The sequence below is a fragment of the Nerophis ophidion genome, unplaced genomic scaffold (genome assembly GCF_033978795.1).
Source record: "Nerophis ophidion isolate RoL-2023_Sa unplaced genomic scaffold, RoL_Noph_v1.0 HiC_scaffold_35, whole genome shotgun sequence".
In the NCBI taxonomy this organism is placed as follows: Eukaryota; Metazoa; Chordata; class Actinopteri; order Syngnathiformes; family Syngnathidae; genus Nerophis; species Nerophis ophidion.
This window is the reverse complement of record NW_026906957.1, coordinates 877512-890989: the sequence shown is the minus strand read 5'-3', so window position 1 is coordinate 890989 and position 13478 is coordinate 877512. Positions and strand designations below refer to the sequence as shown.

The 13478-nt window shown below is 38.9% G+C and overlaps 1 protein-coding gene across 3 annotated transcripts; it reads right to left on the bottom strand.

The window, feature by feature from the left end:
• Nucleotides 1-319: 319 nt before the first annotated feature.
• LOC133546634 (oocyte zinc finger protein XlCOF8.4-like) lies at nt 320-12203 on the bottom strand. Of its 3 annotated transcripts, none has more exons than XM_061892426.1 (4): nt 11785-12203; nt 10468-10734; nt 9926-10023; nt 320-4083 (listed from the first exon to the last, which is right to left on the bottom strand). In XM_061892426.1, exons 1-3 carry the CDS (start codon nt 11885-11887, stop codon nt 9956-9958), a joined length of 438 nt encoding a protein of 145 aa, XP_061748410.1. In that variant the 5' UTR covers nt 11888-12203; the 3' UTR covers nt 320-4083; nt 9926-9955. The 3 variants fall into 3 exon arrangements, with proteins under 3 accessions (XP_061748410.1, XP_061748409.1, XP_061748408.1); XM_061892425.1 differs by lacking the exon at nt 9926-10023 and having other exon boundaries at nt 320-3933; nt 4013-4083; XM_061892424.1 differs by lacking the exon at nt 9926-10023.
• Nucleotides 12204-13478: the final 1275 nt, after the last annotated feature.

Sequence of the window (13478 nt, the reverse complement as noted above, 5' to 3'; positions counted from 1 at the left end):
GTCACTGATGCACTTATTGAATGATAAAAATATTTTATTATTTGAAGATTTCATTAAGTACGACCTGCAAATAAAAAATATTACAAAGTTTAAAAAGGCTTTCATTCAAAATATTCTAGTTCCTGCATCTTTTTTTAATTCTTTACTATTTCTTCTTCTTATTTTCTCTGGAACAAAAAAGTACTCATAACTTAAAAGTTTCCATTCTTTCTAAGGCAAAAGAGTTAATCACAGAAAAAAAAGATGGAATTGACCACTTAAAATAATATGTTGGATGTTGTTTTGCAATTGAAGACAATATTTGTTGGTTCTGTGATAGGGAAACAAAATAAACAGTTTATTTTAAGAATGTATGCAAAGTAAATCTCTGTGGGATGATGTACAATATTGGCTTTTGTCTGACACTCCAAACTTTGACTGATATTGATGTTGTTTTGGGGATGTTGAAAAAGAAAAAAAAAAAACACATAAAAAATGTTTAAAACACAATACTGGATTTATTTGATGTATCCACAAATGTAAGTTTGTAAAAAAAAAAACATCCTTTCACATTTATATTGCATAAAGGTCAGGGGACATACTTATAAAACAATCACAACACAATCATTATAATACAGAGTAATAACGATAATGAATAAAATAGATTATAGAGAACCAACAAATGATTCATAAAGTCACACATTTTAAAATTGTATAAAAGACAACTGTTCAAATGATGTATAAAGTAAATAATAATATGCTTCCTGAAGTGGTCCAGAAGATGTTTCAGATGTGAACCAGTACATATGTATATCATATAAAGGTGATAATCTATGGGGTTATCAACAATTACAAATACAAATATGTAATACTTCAATATTTCATATAAATCTGAAATTGCATGACGAAATCTATCTATATATGTATATATATATATATATATATATATATATATATGTGTGTGTGTGTGTGTGTGTGTATGTGTGCGCGTGTGTGTGTGTACATACACACAAAATGTTTTTTCCATGTAAAATAAGTCTCGTACTGTTTACTCTCACCTTTTTACTCAAATTGTTCTTTCATTTTTTTTTAATAAAAGTACACATTGTTGCATATTAAGGCATGTGCTAGACTTAAAATAGCACTAATATAAAATATCTAATCTATAAATGTAGAAGCACATTAAAAATATTGTTACTCAAACAACAATGTCACCAGAGGTGGGTAGTAACGCGTTACATTTACTCCGTTACATTTACTTGAGTAACTTTTGGGATAAATTGTACTTCTACGAGTAGTTTTTATGCAACATACTTTTACTTCAGTATATTTATAGAGAAGAAACGCTACTTTTACTCCGTTCCATTTATCTACATTAAGCTCGCTACTCGCTACTTTTTTTTATGGATCTATTAATGTTTATTTTGGTTAATGACAGAGCTTCAAAGTAGGAACTACACATGCCTGCGTTTCACCAATCACATGCAGTCACTGGTGACGTTGGACCAATCAAACAGAGCCAGGTGGTCACATGACCGTGATACGTAAAACCCGACTTGAACGTGTTGACAAACTTATTGGGGTGTTACCATTTAGTGGTCAATTGGACGGAATATGAACTGTAGTGTGAAATCTAATAATACAAGTTTCAATCAATCAATCAAAACTGTAAAGAAAAAAGACACTTTTTATTTCAACCGTACTTCCCGTCAAAGGCCTAAAGACTGATCGCACAGTTCCTGTCTTCACAATAAAAGCGCTGCTCCATCGCGCCTGCGTTAAAAAAATAAGAGTCTCCGAAAGCCAGCGCAAACGAGCTAGCAAGCAACGGAGATTGCCGCCAATGTATTTCTTGTAAAGTGTATAAAAACGAATATGGAAGCTGGACAAATAAGATGCCAAAAACCAACGACTTTCGTGTGGTATTAGACAGGAAGGAGGAACTTTTTTTCTCCTCCATTTGAAAACGTGGACGTCTGATTCCAATCAATGCAAGTCATCAGAATCAGGTAATACACCAACTTATATTCTTGTCTTCATGAAAGATAGGAATCTATATGTTAAACATGCATGTATATTCATTAAAACACCTTCAACATGTCAACAAAAACGGCAAAATAAATAAATATAAATTATATACTGTATATATAAATGTGTATATATATACATATATACATATTACTTATATACTGTATATATATATAATATGTGTGTGTATGAATGTTATGTGTGTGTATGAATGTTATGTGTGTGTATAAATGTTATGTGTGTGTATGTATATGTATATATGAGGTAGATCACCTCGACTTGGTCATTTACTAAGTAATTGATAAACGTTGAAAAACTTATTGTGGTGTTACCATTTAGTGGTCAATTGTACAGAATATGTACTGTACTGTGCAATCTACTAATACAAGTTTCAATCAATCAATAAATCAATCAATCAATCAATCAATCAAATCAATGAATGCCTACTGAGGCTATGGTGCTGTTAAGTTATTGTGGCTCAATGTGCCATTTTTTAAATTTTATTTTAATGTACTATTATTTAATACATATTATTGTTTTAGTTGCTTAAGAGATATTCCTGGCTCTGAATTTGCTCATTGCTATTTTTATGTTTTTGTGCATTATTTGTTGCCGTAATCATTAAACAAACAGGTTACTCATCAGTTACTCAGTACTTGAGTAGTTTTTTCACAACATACTTTTTTACTTTTACTCAAGTAAATATTTGGGTGACTACTCCTTACTTTTACTTGAGTAATAAATCTTTAAAGTAACAGCACTCTTACTTGAGTACAATTTCTGGCTACTCTACCCACCTCTGAATGTCACACATGTTATATGTGCTGATGTTGTTAGAAAGTCAAAATGAAAGTCTGGACAGTTTATTTCAAATCCTGCAGTTTCATTTGCTGCTGCTGTTCTCACCAGCACACTTGTGTTTCTTACACTGGTACTTAGAAGACAATCTTTCACCACACACACTGCAACTCAACACTTTCTCTCCCGGGTGTCTTCTCATGTGTGCTACAAGGCTTGATCGTTCACCAAAGCTTCTGTTGCAGATTGAACAGGAAAAAGGTTTTTCACCAGTGTGTGTTCTCATGTGTCTTTTCAAACTCAGACTTTGTGTAAAACATTTACCACAGGTTGAACAGGAAAAAGCTTTTTCACCAGTGTGTGTTCTCATGTGGACTTTCACATCTGTACTTTGTGTAAATCCTTTACCACAGGTTGAACAGAAAAAAGGTTTTTCACCTGTGTCTGTTCTCATGTGTCTTTTTAAATTGTTACTGTGTGCAAAACCTTTACCACATATTGAACAGACAAAAGGTTTTTCACCAGTGTGTGTTCTCTTGTGTACTTTCAAATGTTCACTTCGAACAAAACCTTCACCACATACTGAGCAAGAAAAAGGTTTTTCTCCAATGTGTGTTCTCATGTGTACTTTCAGACTACAATGGTATTTAAAGGTTTTGTGACAGTGAGGACATGTGAAGTGAGTGTTGTCAGTGTGACATGTCTTATCATCTTTAGAGTCTTCATCATCAGTGTCAGGAGAGTGTGACGTTGTGTCCTCACTATCTGATAGTGGAGCTAAGAGCTTGTCTGCTTGTGATCCTCCACAGTGGTCTCCATCAGCTTCTGTTGTCATGTGTTGTGTTGAGCTGCTGCTTGGAGGCTCCCCCCCTCCCCTCTCCTCACTTTCACCTTTCACCTCATCATCTTCACTCTTCACAGGGACACCAGTCACTGGGAACTCCTCCAACCATTTAGGCTGACTGATGCCCTCTTCCTCCTCTTCCTCTCTAATGTGCGGTGGCTCTTGGTCCTCCTCTTCCTTTTTAATGTGAGGGGTCAGCAGGTTCTCTTGCTCCTTAAAGTGAGGGGTCAGTGGGTCCTCCTCTTCATTTTTGATGTGTAAGATCAGTGGGTCCTCCGCTTGCCCTTTAATGTGAAGGGTCAGTTTAACATTATGGGTGTGTGGCTCCTCTCCTCCCTCTCTAATGTGTTGGGAATGTGGTACCTCTTCTTCCTCACGTATGTGGGGGGACCGTGGTTCCTCCTGCTCACGGGGTAGAGGTTCTTCTTCGACGTCTACGGAACAGGAGAAAACAAACATTGTTTAGAAAAGTCCAGCTTTGCTCAAATCAAACCAAATCAACTTTACTTATAAAGCACATTTAATATTTACCACAAAGCGCTGTACAATAGACAGGTTAAAAGATAACACAAGGGAAACTAACAAACACAACACAACACAAACAAAGCCCGATAGATAATAAATAAAACATAGAAACAGGTTCACAGCAGGTGCATAATGGGATGCCATATCAGGATGGAGATCACATAATGTTAAAGGCCATGAAATAAAAGTGTGTTTTTAAGAGTGATTTAAAAACAGGAAAAGAGGAGGCCTGTCTAACACTCAAAGTTAAGTTGTTCCAGAGCTTGCGAGTAGCAGCGGCGAAAGCTCTGTCACCTCTAAGCTTCAGCCTTGTGTTACTGCTCCCCCTGATCTTAGGGATCGGGGGGGGGGGTGGCAGCAAGGCCGAAGGAGGTCAGAGATATATGTTGGAGCGAGGTTGTTTAGACATTTGAAAACAAACAGTAGATAAGGAATTTCCCAGAATTATCCTAGTAAATGTCTTTAAAAACATCGGAATACGTCCCAATGCTATCGCGTTTTTTTTTTAACTTGTTTTTTTTTTTCTAGTCCGTCGCTAGCAATATCCTTTCATCCTCGCTCAAATTAATGGGGAAATTGTCGTTTTCTCGGTCCGAATAACTGTTTTTGTTGGAGGCTCCCATTAAAATCGATGTGAATATGTGAGAAGCCCCCACACTTGCGACGTCATCGTCTGAGACTTCCGGTAAAGGCAAGGCTTTTTCAGGAAGTACCAAAAGTGGCGAAATTTATCGTCGATTTTCTCTACTACATCCTTTCAGCAAAAATATGGCAATATCGCGAAATGATCAAGTATGACACATAGAATGGACCTGCTATTACCGTTTCAATAAGAAAAGCTCATTTCAGTAGGGCTTTAAACAGGCAAGGTGGGAGGGCATCTGCAGGAGAACCAGAGGGCTTCAAATGACTAACCGTGTCTTTTAGAAAGGAAAAGGACACCGGCTCAAACTGATGGAAAATAGAAGAGAAGTGCAGAGGAAAAGAAAGGTCATAGGAAGGCTGAGATAAACTGGCTCTAGTTGACACAATTTTGTCAGTGAAAAAGTGGAGACAACTTTCACAGAATTCAGAAGAAGCATCAAAACCAACAGATTTGGGAGCATCAATGACAATTTTAAAAGCCTACTGAAATGAGATGTTCATATTTAAACGGGGATAGCAGGTCCGTTCTATTCGTCATACTTGATCATTTCACGATATTGCCATATTTTTGCTGAAAGGATTTTTTAGAGAACATCCACGATAAAGTTCGCCACTTTTAGTACTTCCTGAAAAAGCCTCGCCTTTACAGGAAGTCGCAGACGATGACGTCACATATTGATGGCTCCTCATGTATTCACATTGATATTACTCGGAGCCTCCCACAAAAACAGTTATTCGGACCGAGAAAACAACAATTTCCCCATTAATTTGAGCGAGGATGAAAGATTTGTGTTTGAGGATATTGATAGCGACGGACTAGAAAAAAAACGAGTTAAAAAAAAAAAATGCGATAGCATTGGGACATATTCCGATGTTTTTAAACAAATTTACGAGGATAATTCTGGGAAATCCCTTATCTTTCTATTGTGTTGCTAGTGTTTTAGTGAGTTTAATATTACCTGACAGTCGGAGGGGCGTGTCCACAGCCGGGTGTTGACGGCAGTGTCTCAGGGGAGTCGACGGCAGCTTTATGGACGGCACAAGCTCAGCTTTTATCCGGTAAGAACTGACTTTTTAACCACAATTTTCTCACCGAAACCTGCTGGTTGACATTTGGTCTGGATTCATGTACGCTTGAATGCACTGTGATCCATACTAAATTTTCACCTCCGAGAATTTTAAACAAGGAATCACCGTGTGTTTGTGTGGCTAAAGGCTAAAGCTTCCCAACTCCATCTTTCTACTGTGACTTCTCCAATATTGATTGGACAAATTGCAAAAGATTCAGCAACACAGATCTCCAAAATACTGTCTAATTATGCCGTTAAAGCAGACGACTTTTAGCTGTGTGTGTGTGCAGCGCTCATATTTCCTAACAGCCTGTGACGTCAAGCATACACGTCATCATTACGCGACGTTTTCAAGAAAAAACACCCGGGAAATTTTAAATTGCAATTTAATAAACTAAAGCGGCCGTCTTGGCATGTGTTGCAATGTTAATATTTCATCATTGATATATAAACTATCAGACTGCGTGGTGGCTAGTAGTGGCTTTCAGTAGGCCTTTAAATGGTCTTGAACGGAGATCTGGGGTTGTTACAGTTAGAAGATATAATCTGAGATGGATATAGTATATTCATCACTGCTTTTACAGTCATCTGAAAGGAAAGCAGGCTTTCATTAAAAATGGCAAAGGCCACACGCAGCCTGTCTTTTTTAAATTATCTCTCTGCTATCCTACACCTACACCTGGCAGCACGAGTGACGTCATTCAACCATTAGAGCGGCGATACTTGAAAGGCACGATTGTCTCCAGTGTTCGTAAACAAATAGAGTTGAACCCAGAAACCAACTCTTCAGTATTCAGACATAAAGAGGCTGCAGAATTATCATCACGAAGAGTCGAAAAAATGGAGGAGAACAGAGCAGGAGACGAAGAATTAACCCTGCGAGAGCACAATTTAGCCGGACACTGAGTGGGAATATCAAACAGGATCAGCATATGATCAAAGAACACAGCGTCGCAAATGTCCAAATTAAAAACACACAAACCATACGAGAGCACTAAATGTAGTGTATGCCAGTGTTCATATGTGGAACCACACACAGACTGTACAAAGTTAAATAAATCAATTAAATTCAGGAAGCTCCTGGAAAGCGACTTGTCTGGGTCCAGGTGTGAATATTAAAATCACCAGCAATAAGGACAAGATTATATTTGGGCAGGATTTCAGCCAAAATTTCAGAAAAGTCAGTTATAAAGTCTTTGTGGTACTTGGGTGGTCGATGGACGACGGCACACAGGACGACATCAGAAAGACCCAGTTCAAACATGCACAGTTCCAAGCTTGAAAAGGAGGATTGCAGGCGTATCAGACGACCTTTAAATTCATTTTTAAAAACCACTGCTAATCCTCCTCCTTTTCGGCCAGACGACCGCGGAGAATAAACGTAGGAACACTCTGGAAGCAGAAGTTCATTAAGAGGGGCGGACTCACCGGCTCTCAGCCATGTTTCCGTCACACAGAATTGGTCAAGTCTGCGGGAAGTTCAGGATAATCGTTTTGTTTGTCAAAGATTTTGCGTTCACAAGACTGAACCTGGCAGGGGCCACCACGTCCAAGGCCGCAGCTATTCCAGGTGGGGCCCGACAGACAGCCCGCAGGTGGCGGGAATCCACCCCGCGCCTCCGGGGGCGGGGACAGCAGGAGCAACGGCGGCAAGCCTCATCCTCCAAACCAACGATATAGGAACAAGCCAGGAACCGATGGGATCCAGCGAGCGTGCAGGAGAAGACCGGATACCGCACCATTCCTCCTTCGGGAAGCCATTAGAAGCCGGGCCAGGAGTGCCCTAAATTTCACCAGCTGGCCGCCACGTTTACCACGGCGCCGGAGACACTGCCGCTGGGGGAGAGGAACCAGGGGGCGGGAAAGGAAGGCAGGAATCCATGCAGGTGAAAAAGCTGACTGGGACGGTGAGAAGAGTCAGCTGTGATCCGACCCACACGCCTCCTGGTCCTGGAGGGATGGGAGCTTGCAGCCAATCACCTTCTCAGCAGCACATACGATGCGCTGCAGTCGATGCTTGTCCTGGACTGTGGCGCCGGGGAACCACACAGTGATGGAGGAGGTGAGGATGGACTCGATGATGGCTGAATAAAACTGCACCAGCATCTTGGTCGGCACCTTAAGTTACCTCAGCTGCCGCAGGAAGTACATCCTTTGCTGGGCCTTCTTCGTCATACACAAGCAGTGAGCTGACAGAGACGAAAATAGACGCAAACAACACAAAAACGAACAGAGCTGACAGCGAGACGCAGCAGGCCAAAGCACATACTAGCGCCATCTTTGAAATACCTAAAACTCATTATTATATCAACGATCAGAGACAGAAACTCTTCATTTAACATAATGTCCTTGTTTGATGCTTCAAAACAGCTCAATTAACACATAAAAAGGAAAAGTGAAATAATAGACGGACAGGGCTTTGCTGTTTGTAACACACACACACACACAGCAAAATGCGCTAATGTTAAAAGCTAATTAGCCTTCACCTCAAGCCAGGATTGCGAGCGAGCTGAGCTGCTGTTTGTTTCTAGAACGTCAACGGGCTCATAGTGATGTTACTAGTACAAACCTTGTTTCCATATGAGTTGGGAAATTGTGTTAGATGTAAATATAAACGGAATACAATGATTTGCAAATCCTTTTCAACCCATATTCAATTGAATGCACTACAAAGACAAGATATTTGATGTTCAAAGTCATAAACTTTATTTTTTTTACAAATAATAATTAACTTAGAATATCATGGCTGCAACACGTGCCAAAGTAGTTGGGAAAGGGCATGTTCACCACTGTGTTACATCACCTTTTCTTTTAACAACACTCAATAAACATTTGGGAACTGAGGAAACTAATTTTTGAAGCTTTGAAAGTGGATCATTTTTTACCATTCTTGTTTTATGGAGAGCTTCAGTCGTTCAACAGTCCGGGGTCTCCACTGTCGTATTTTAGGCTTCATAATGCGCCACACATTTTCCATGGGAGACAGGTCTGGACTGCAGGCAGGCTAGGAAAGTACCCGCACTCTTTTTTTACGAAGCCACACTGTTGTAACACTTGTCTTGCTGAAATAAGCAGGAGCGTCCTTGATAACGTTGCTTGGATGACAATATATGGTGCTCCAAAACCTGTATGGACCTTTCAGCATTAATGGTGCCTTCACAGATGTGTAAGTTACCTATGCCTTGGGCACTAATACACACCCATACTATCACAGATGCTGGCTTTTCAACTTTGCGCCTACAACAATCCGAATGGTTATTTTCCTCTTTGCTCTGGAGGACACCACGTCCTCTGTTTCCAAATATGATTTGAAATGTAGTTACCGACAGTGGTTTTATGAAGTATTCCTGAGCCCATGTGGTGATATCCTTTACACACTGATGTCGCTTTTTGATGCAGTAACGCCTGAGGGGTCAAAAGTCCGTAATATCATCGCTTACGTGCAGTGATTTCTCCAGATTCTCTAAACTTTTTGATGATTTTACGGACCGTAGATGGCAAAATCCCTAAATTCATTGCAATAGGTCGTTGAGAAATGTTGTTCTAAAACTGTTCGACAATATGCATACAAATTGGTGACCCTCAGCCCATTGTTGTTTGTGAATTACTTAGCATTTCATGGAAGCTGCTTTTATACCCAACCATGGCACTGAACTGTTCCCAATTAGCCTGCACACCTGTGGGATGTTCCACATAAGTGTTTGATGAGCATTCCTCAACTTTATCAGTATTTATTGCCACCGTTCCCAACTTCTTTGCTTCTTTGTCACATGTTGCTGGCATCAAATTCTAAAGTTAATGATTTGCGGAAAAAAAAAAAAAAGGTTTATCAGTTTGAACATCAAATATGTTGTCTTTGTAGCATATTCAACTGAATATGGCTTGAAAATGATTTGCAAATCATTGTATTCCGTTTATATTTACATCTAACACAATTTCCCAACTCATATGGAAACGGGGTTTGTAGTTGACTGGGAGGTGTTTACTATAATTTGGGGAGAGTCCGCTGGCTGATGCTTACCTGCTAAACACCTACCTGCTCATGACACACACTGCTGATTGGCTGTTACTGCTCTGTCTGTAACCAATCAGATGGTTGTGTGGGTGGGACAATGCTGGGTGCTGTGTAGAGTACTGATGGAAACAGGCAGAACGAAGCGGCGCAGCTTGTTAAGACTTTAGATTAATATGTTCGTGTGGAAACTCGTTCGGTACACATCCGAACCGAACCGAAACCCCCATACCGAAACGGTTCAATACAAATACACGTATACACAAATACATCCCCAATCTTCACTACTAAACCTTTGAAATATGCTGACATATGTGCTGTTAAAGGTAAATAAACAGTAGCCATATTGAATGTTTGCCTTCATTTGACCACGTGAGGTAAGGAGGACGGCCCCTAGGTCACATGGTTACACCCCAGCAATTACACTGTTGATGATTGAAGAGCATTCATTTTTAAATGGTGGTGTTAAAAAGCAAACATATCTTCATCTTTAGTGATAAATGTGTCCCCCGGATGAACATGTGTCACAAACATTGTATTAGATGATATGTGGATGTTGTGCTTACTTGGACTGTGATGAAGCTGTGAGGACTCAGGTGGTTTGTCTTCATGCTCTTCAGTCTTCACAGAGACAACAGTCAGTGGAAACTTGCTGACATCAGCCTCCTCCTGCCCTACAGGACACTCTCCCTCCTCTTCCTCTTTGAAATAAGAGGGCTGTGGCTCATCTTTGTCCCCTTTAAAATGTGAGGGCTGTGGATACTCTAAAGTGAAACTGTCCCCCTGCAGATGAGGGAGACATTCTTCTTGGTGTTCAATCAGCTGATGGATGTCTACAGGACACAAACAAATCACATTTTAACTCCTACATGCTATGAAATAATGTGCTGTGGCTATTGAAAATGTTATTAATCAAGTGTTCCACTGGGAACGTTTTCGATTAATCGAGTAACTGGATAAAACATAGTGTTGCTTGGTTAAAAACAAATTTAAGCAACTATAAGACACTTCACTTAATAATGAACGGTCAATTAGTCTGAGATGGTATGAGATCAAGATGTCATCTTTAGATCAGGCTTGGTTTTTCCACAATCACTGCCACGTTAAAAAGTTAAAGTACCAATGATTGTCACACACACACTAGGTGTGGGGAGATTATTCTCTGCATTTGGCCCATTACCCTTGATCAACCCTTGGGAGGTGAAGTGAGCAGTGAGCAGCAGCGGTGGCCGCGCCCAGGAATCTGTTTTATGGGGATTTAACCCCCAATTCCAAACCCAATTCCAACCCTTGATGCTGAGTCCCAAGCAGGAAAGTAATGGGTCCAATTTTTATAGTCTTTGGTATGACTCAGTTGGGGTTTGAAATCACAACCTACCCATCTCAGGGCAGACACTCTAACCACTAGAACACTGAGTAGGTGGATGTAGTAGGTGTTGTAGTAGGTTAATGGCTGCACCAATATGAAGGAAATAATAGCTTTGACACACATATATAACTTGTCAAACCTGCCAGCTAGCAGGCTAGGTTAACAGCATCAGTAACCATGGTAACTGACTCTGACTTTGTCTTACCTTTCTTATTTTTCGAGGTAAAACTCTTAAGCTTTCCATACTCAGGACTTTGCACTTAACCAGCTCTCTGGAATATTCCCCCGGTGACTGTGTGAGTTTTGTGTAAACATGTTGATACACATTGCTACAAACATCAACCTCTCATAAATATTGTGTGTCTGAAACTGTCTCGTTTTTATGAACAACATAAAACAATTAGTGCATCATCCTCACATAACAATTCATCTTCCTACAGACAATCTATTTAGGAATAGTGTTAATGATGAATTATAAAGTTAGTAAAGATGTGAGAGTAAGAAGTAAACAAACCTGTTCTGTGTAACACAACTTGATGTTTTTCATGTTGTCGCTCCTTCTCCTCTTTTGTTGGACAAAGTTCCTCCTCGTACTCTGCTGTGGTTCTTTGGCACATTTTCACACAATCACAACACTTTACACTCACACTTGATCTCTACTTAGCGATGTGTTTTGATCACTTCCGCCTCTCTTTGTTAGCAGCTAACAAGCTAAGCTAACTAGCAGGCTAAGCTAGCTCGAGAAGCATCAAAGTGCGCTCAGACTAATATAACCGGATGCAAACAGTTATTAACGATGTTTACTCTATTTACAAGAGTCTAATAAAGGACATATATGTGTACATGGAGGCACAGATTAAGAACACTGAACTGTGACGACTGCAATAACGTCTTCACCGTCAGACGCCATCTTGCTTTGTCCTCGCCGTGTTTGGTTCGCGCGCAGTGTTGTCAGATCTCGCGAGAGAAACAAGTAACCAGCTCTTTTCCAAATCTCGCGAGAGGAATAAGTACAACCAGCTTTCCACCCCCGGTTTACTTCTTGTGAAAATAAAAGTAAACTTGTCCATTTCAAATCAACCAAAAAAAAACAAAAAACAAAACCTATTTCCATAAAAATATTTAAATATTTGAAAATGTTTTGAAACAACAGTAGCATCAGGAAAGAAAAACAAGAAACAAAATAAATATTACACTCATGGTATTCTTTTTGTCTTTGATGGTAATCGTTTTTATAATGTATTTTAGAATGTGGGAGGTTTTCATGTCCTTTTAAAATTTCCTTTGTCGTTATTTATATTATATCTATCTATATACCTATATATCGATATATATATATATATATATATATATATATATGTATATATATATATATATATATATATATATATATATATATATATATATATATACATATATATATATATATATATATATATACATATATATATATATATATATATATATATATATATATATTAGGACTGGGCAACAATTTAAAATTTTAATCAAAGTTAATCGCACTATTTCTCCGATTAATCGCGATTAACTGCATTGTATACGCAAAGCCCAATAATGAATTCAAAGGTTGTGTGTAGTGCACCTTTATTGGAATATTCTCTCACATGAACAAAAGCGCCAAACATTTGTTGTGCAAACACAATTTAAATCAGTCCTTGTTAAACAGTAGCAGTTAAATAGCATATTTTATGAAAATCAACTCAAAAAATTTAAATACAAACATTTAAGCTAATTGCCACTGCCAGGGTATTAAAGTTATCCTGTTTGTTATGGAAAATAAATATAATCTACATACAAATCTCTGAGCCACAATCATAACATCTGAACAGGCAATTTCTGAGGTAACAGCAGAAACATTTTTTTTTATCAGGGATCTTATGTTTAAAAAACCTATATTATAGGTAGTGGGCTCTTTTAGGGAATGTTTGATCAAATTATCCGTAGTAGCAATATTAATAATGTTGTGTTTATTCTGCGTAGTGCACTTAAAATAATTATGACCATATCTAGGAATTGATATGATGGGAATTTTCCGATTGTTTGCTTGGTGCTTTGATAAACTGAACGCATCATATACATGGTACTATATTGTGATGTTATGAGCCAGGGAAAAAAAATAACTACCCTACCCAGCATGCAACAGGAGTGACGAGCATGCGCGGTAGCCCGGTATAGGTTGTGTCGCCA

Bases quoted from the DNA above. Each gene is read 5' to 3' on its own strand.
- LOC133546634 (XM_061892424.1), bottom strand. From the start codon at position 11,887: ATGTGCCAAAGAACCACAGCAGAGTACGAGGAGGAACTTTGTCCAACA. The intron at 10,735-11,784 runs GTTTGTTTACTT...TGTGTCCTGTAG, and splicing joins AGTTGTGTTACACAGAACAG to ACATCCATCAGCTGATTGAA. The intron at 4,084-10,467 runs GTAAGCACAACA...CCTGTTCCGTAG, and splicing joins ACAGCTTCATCACAGTCCAA to ACGTCGAAGAAGAACCTCTA.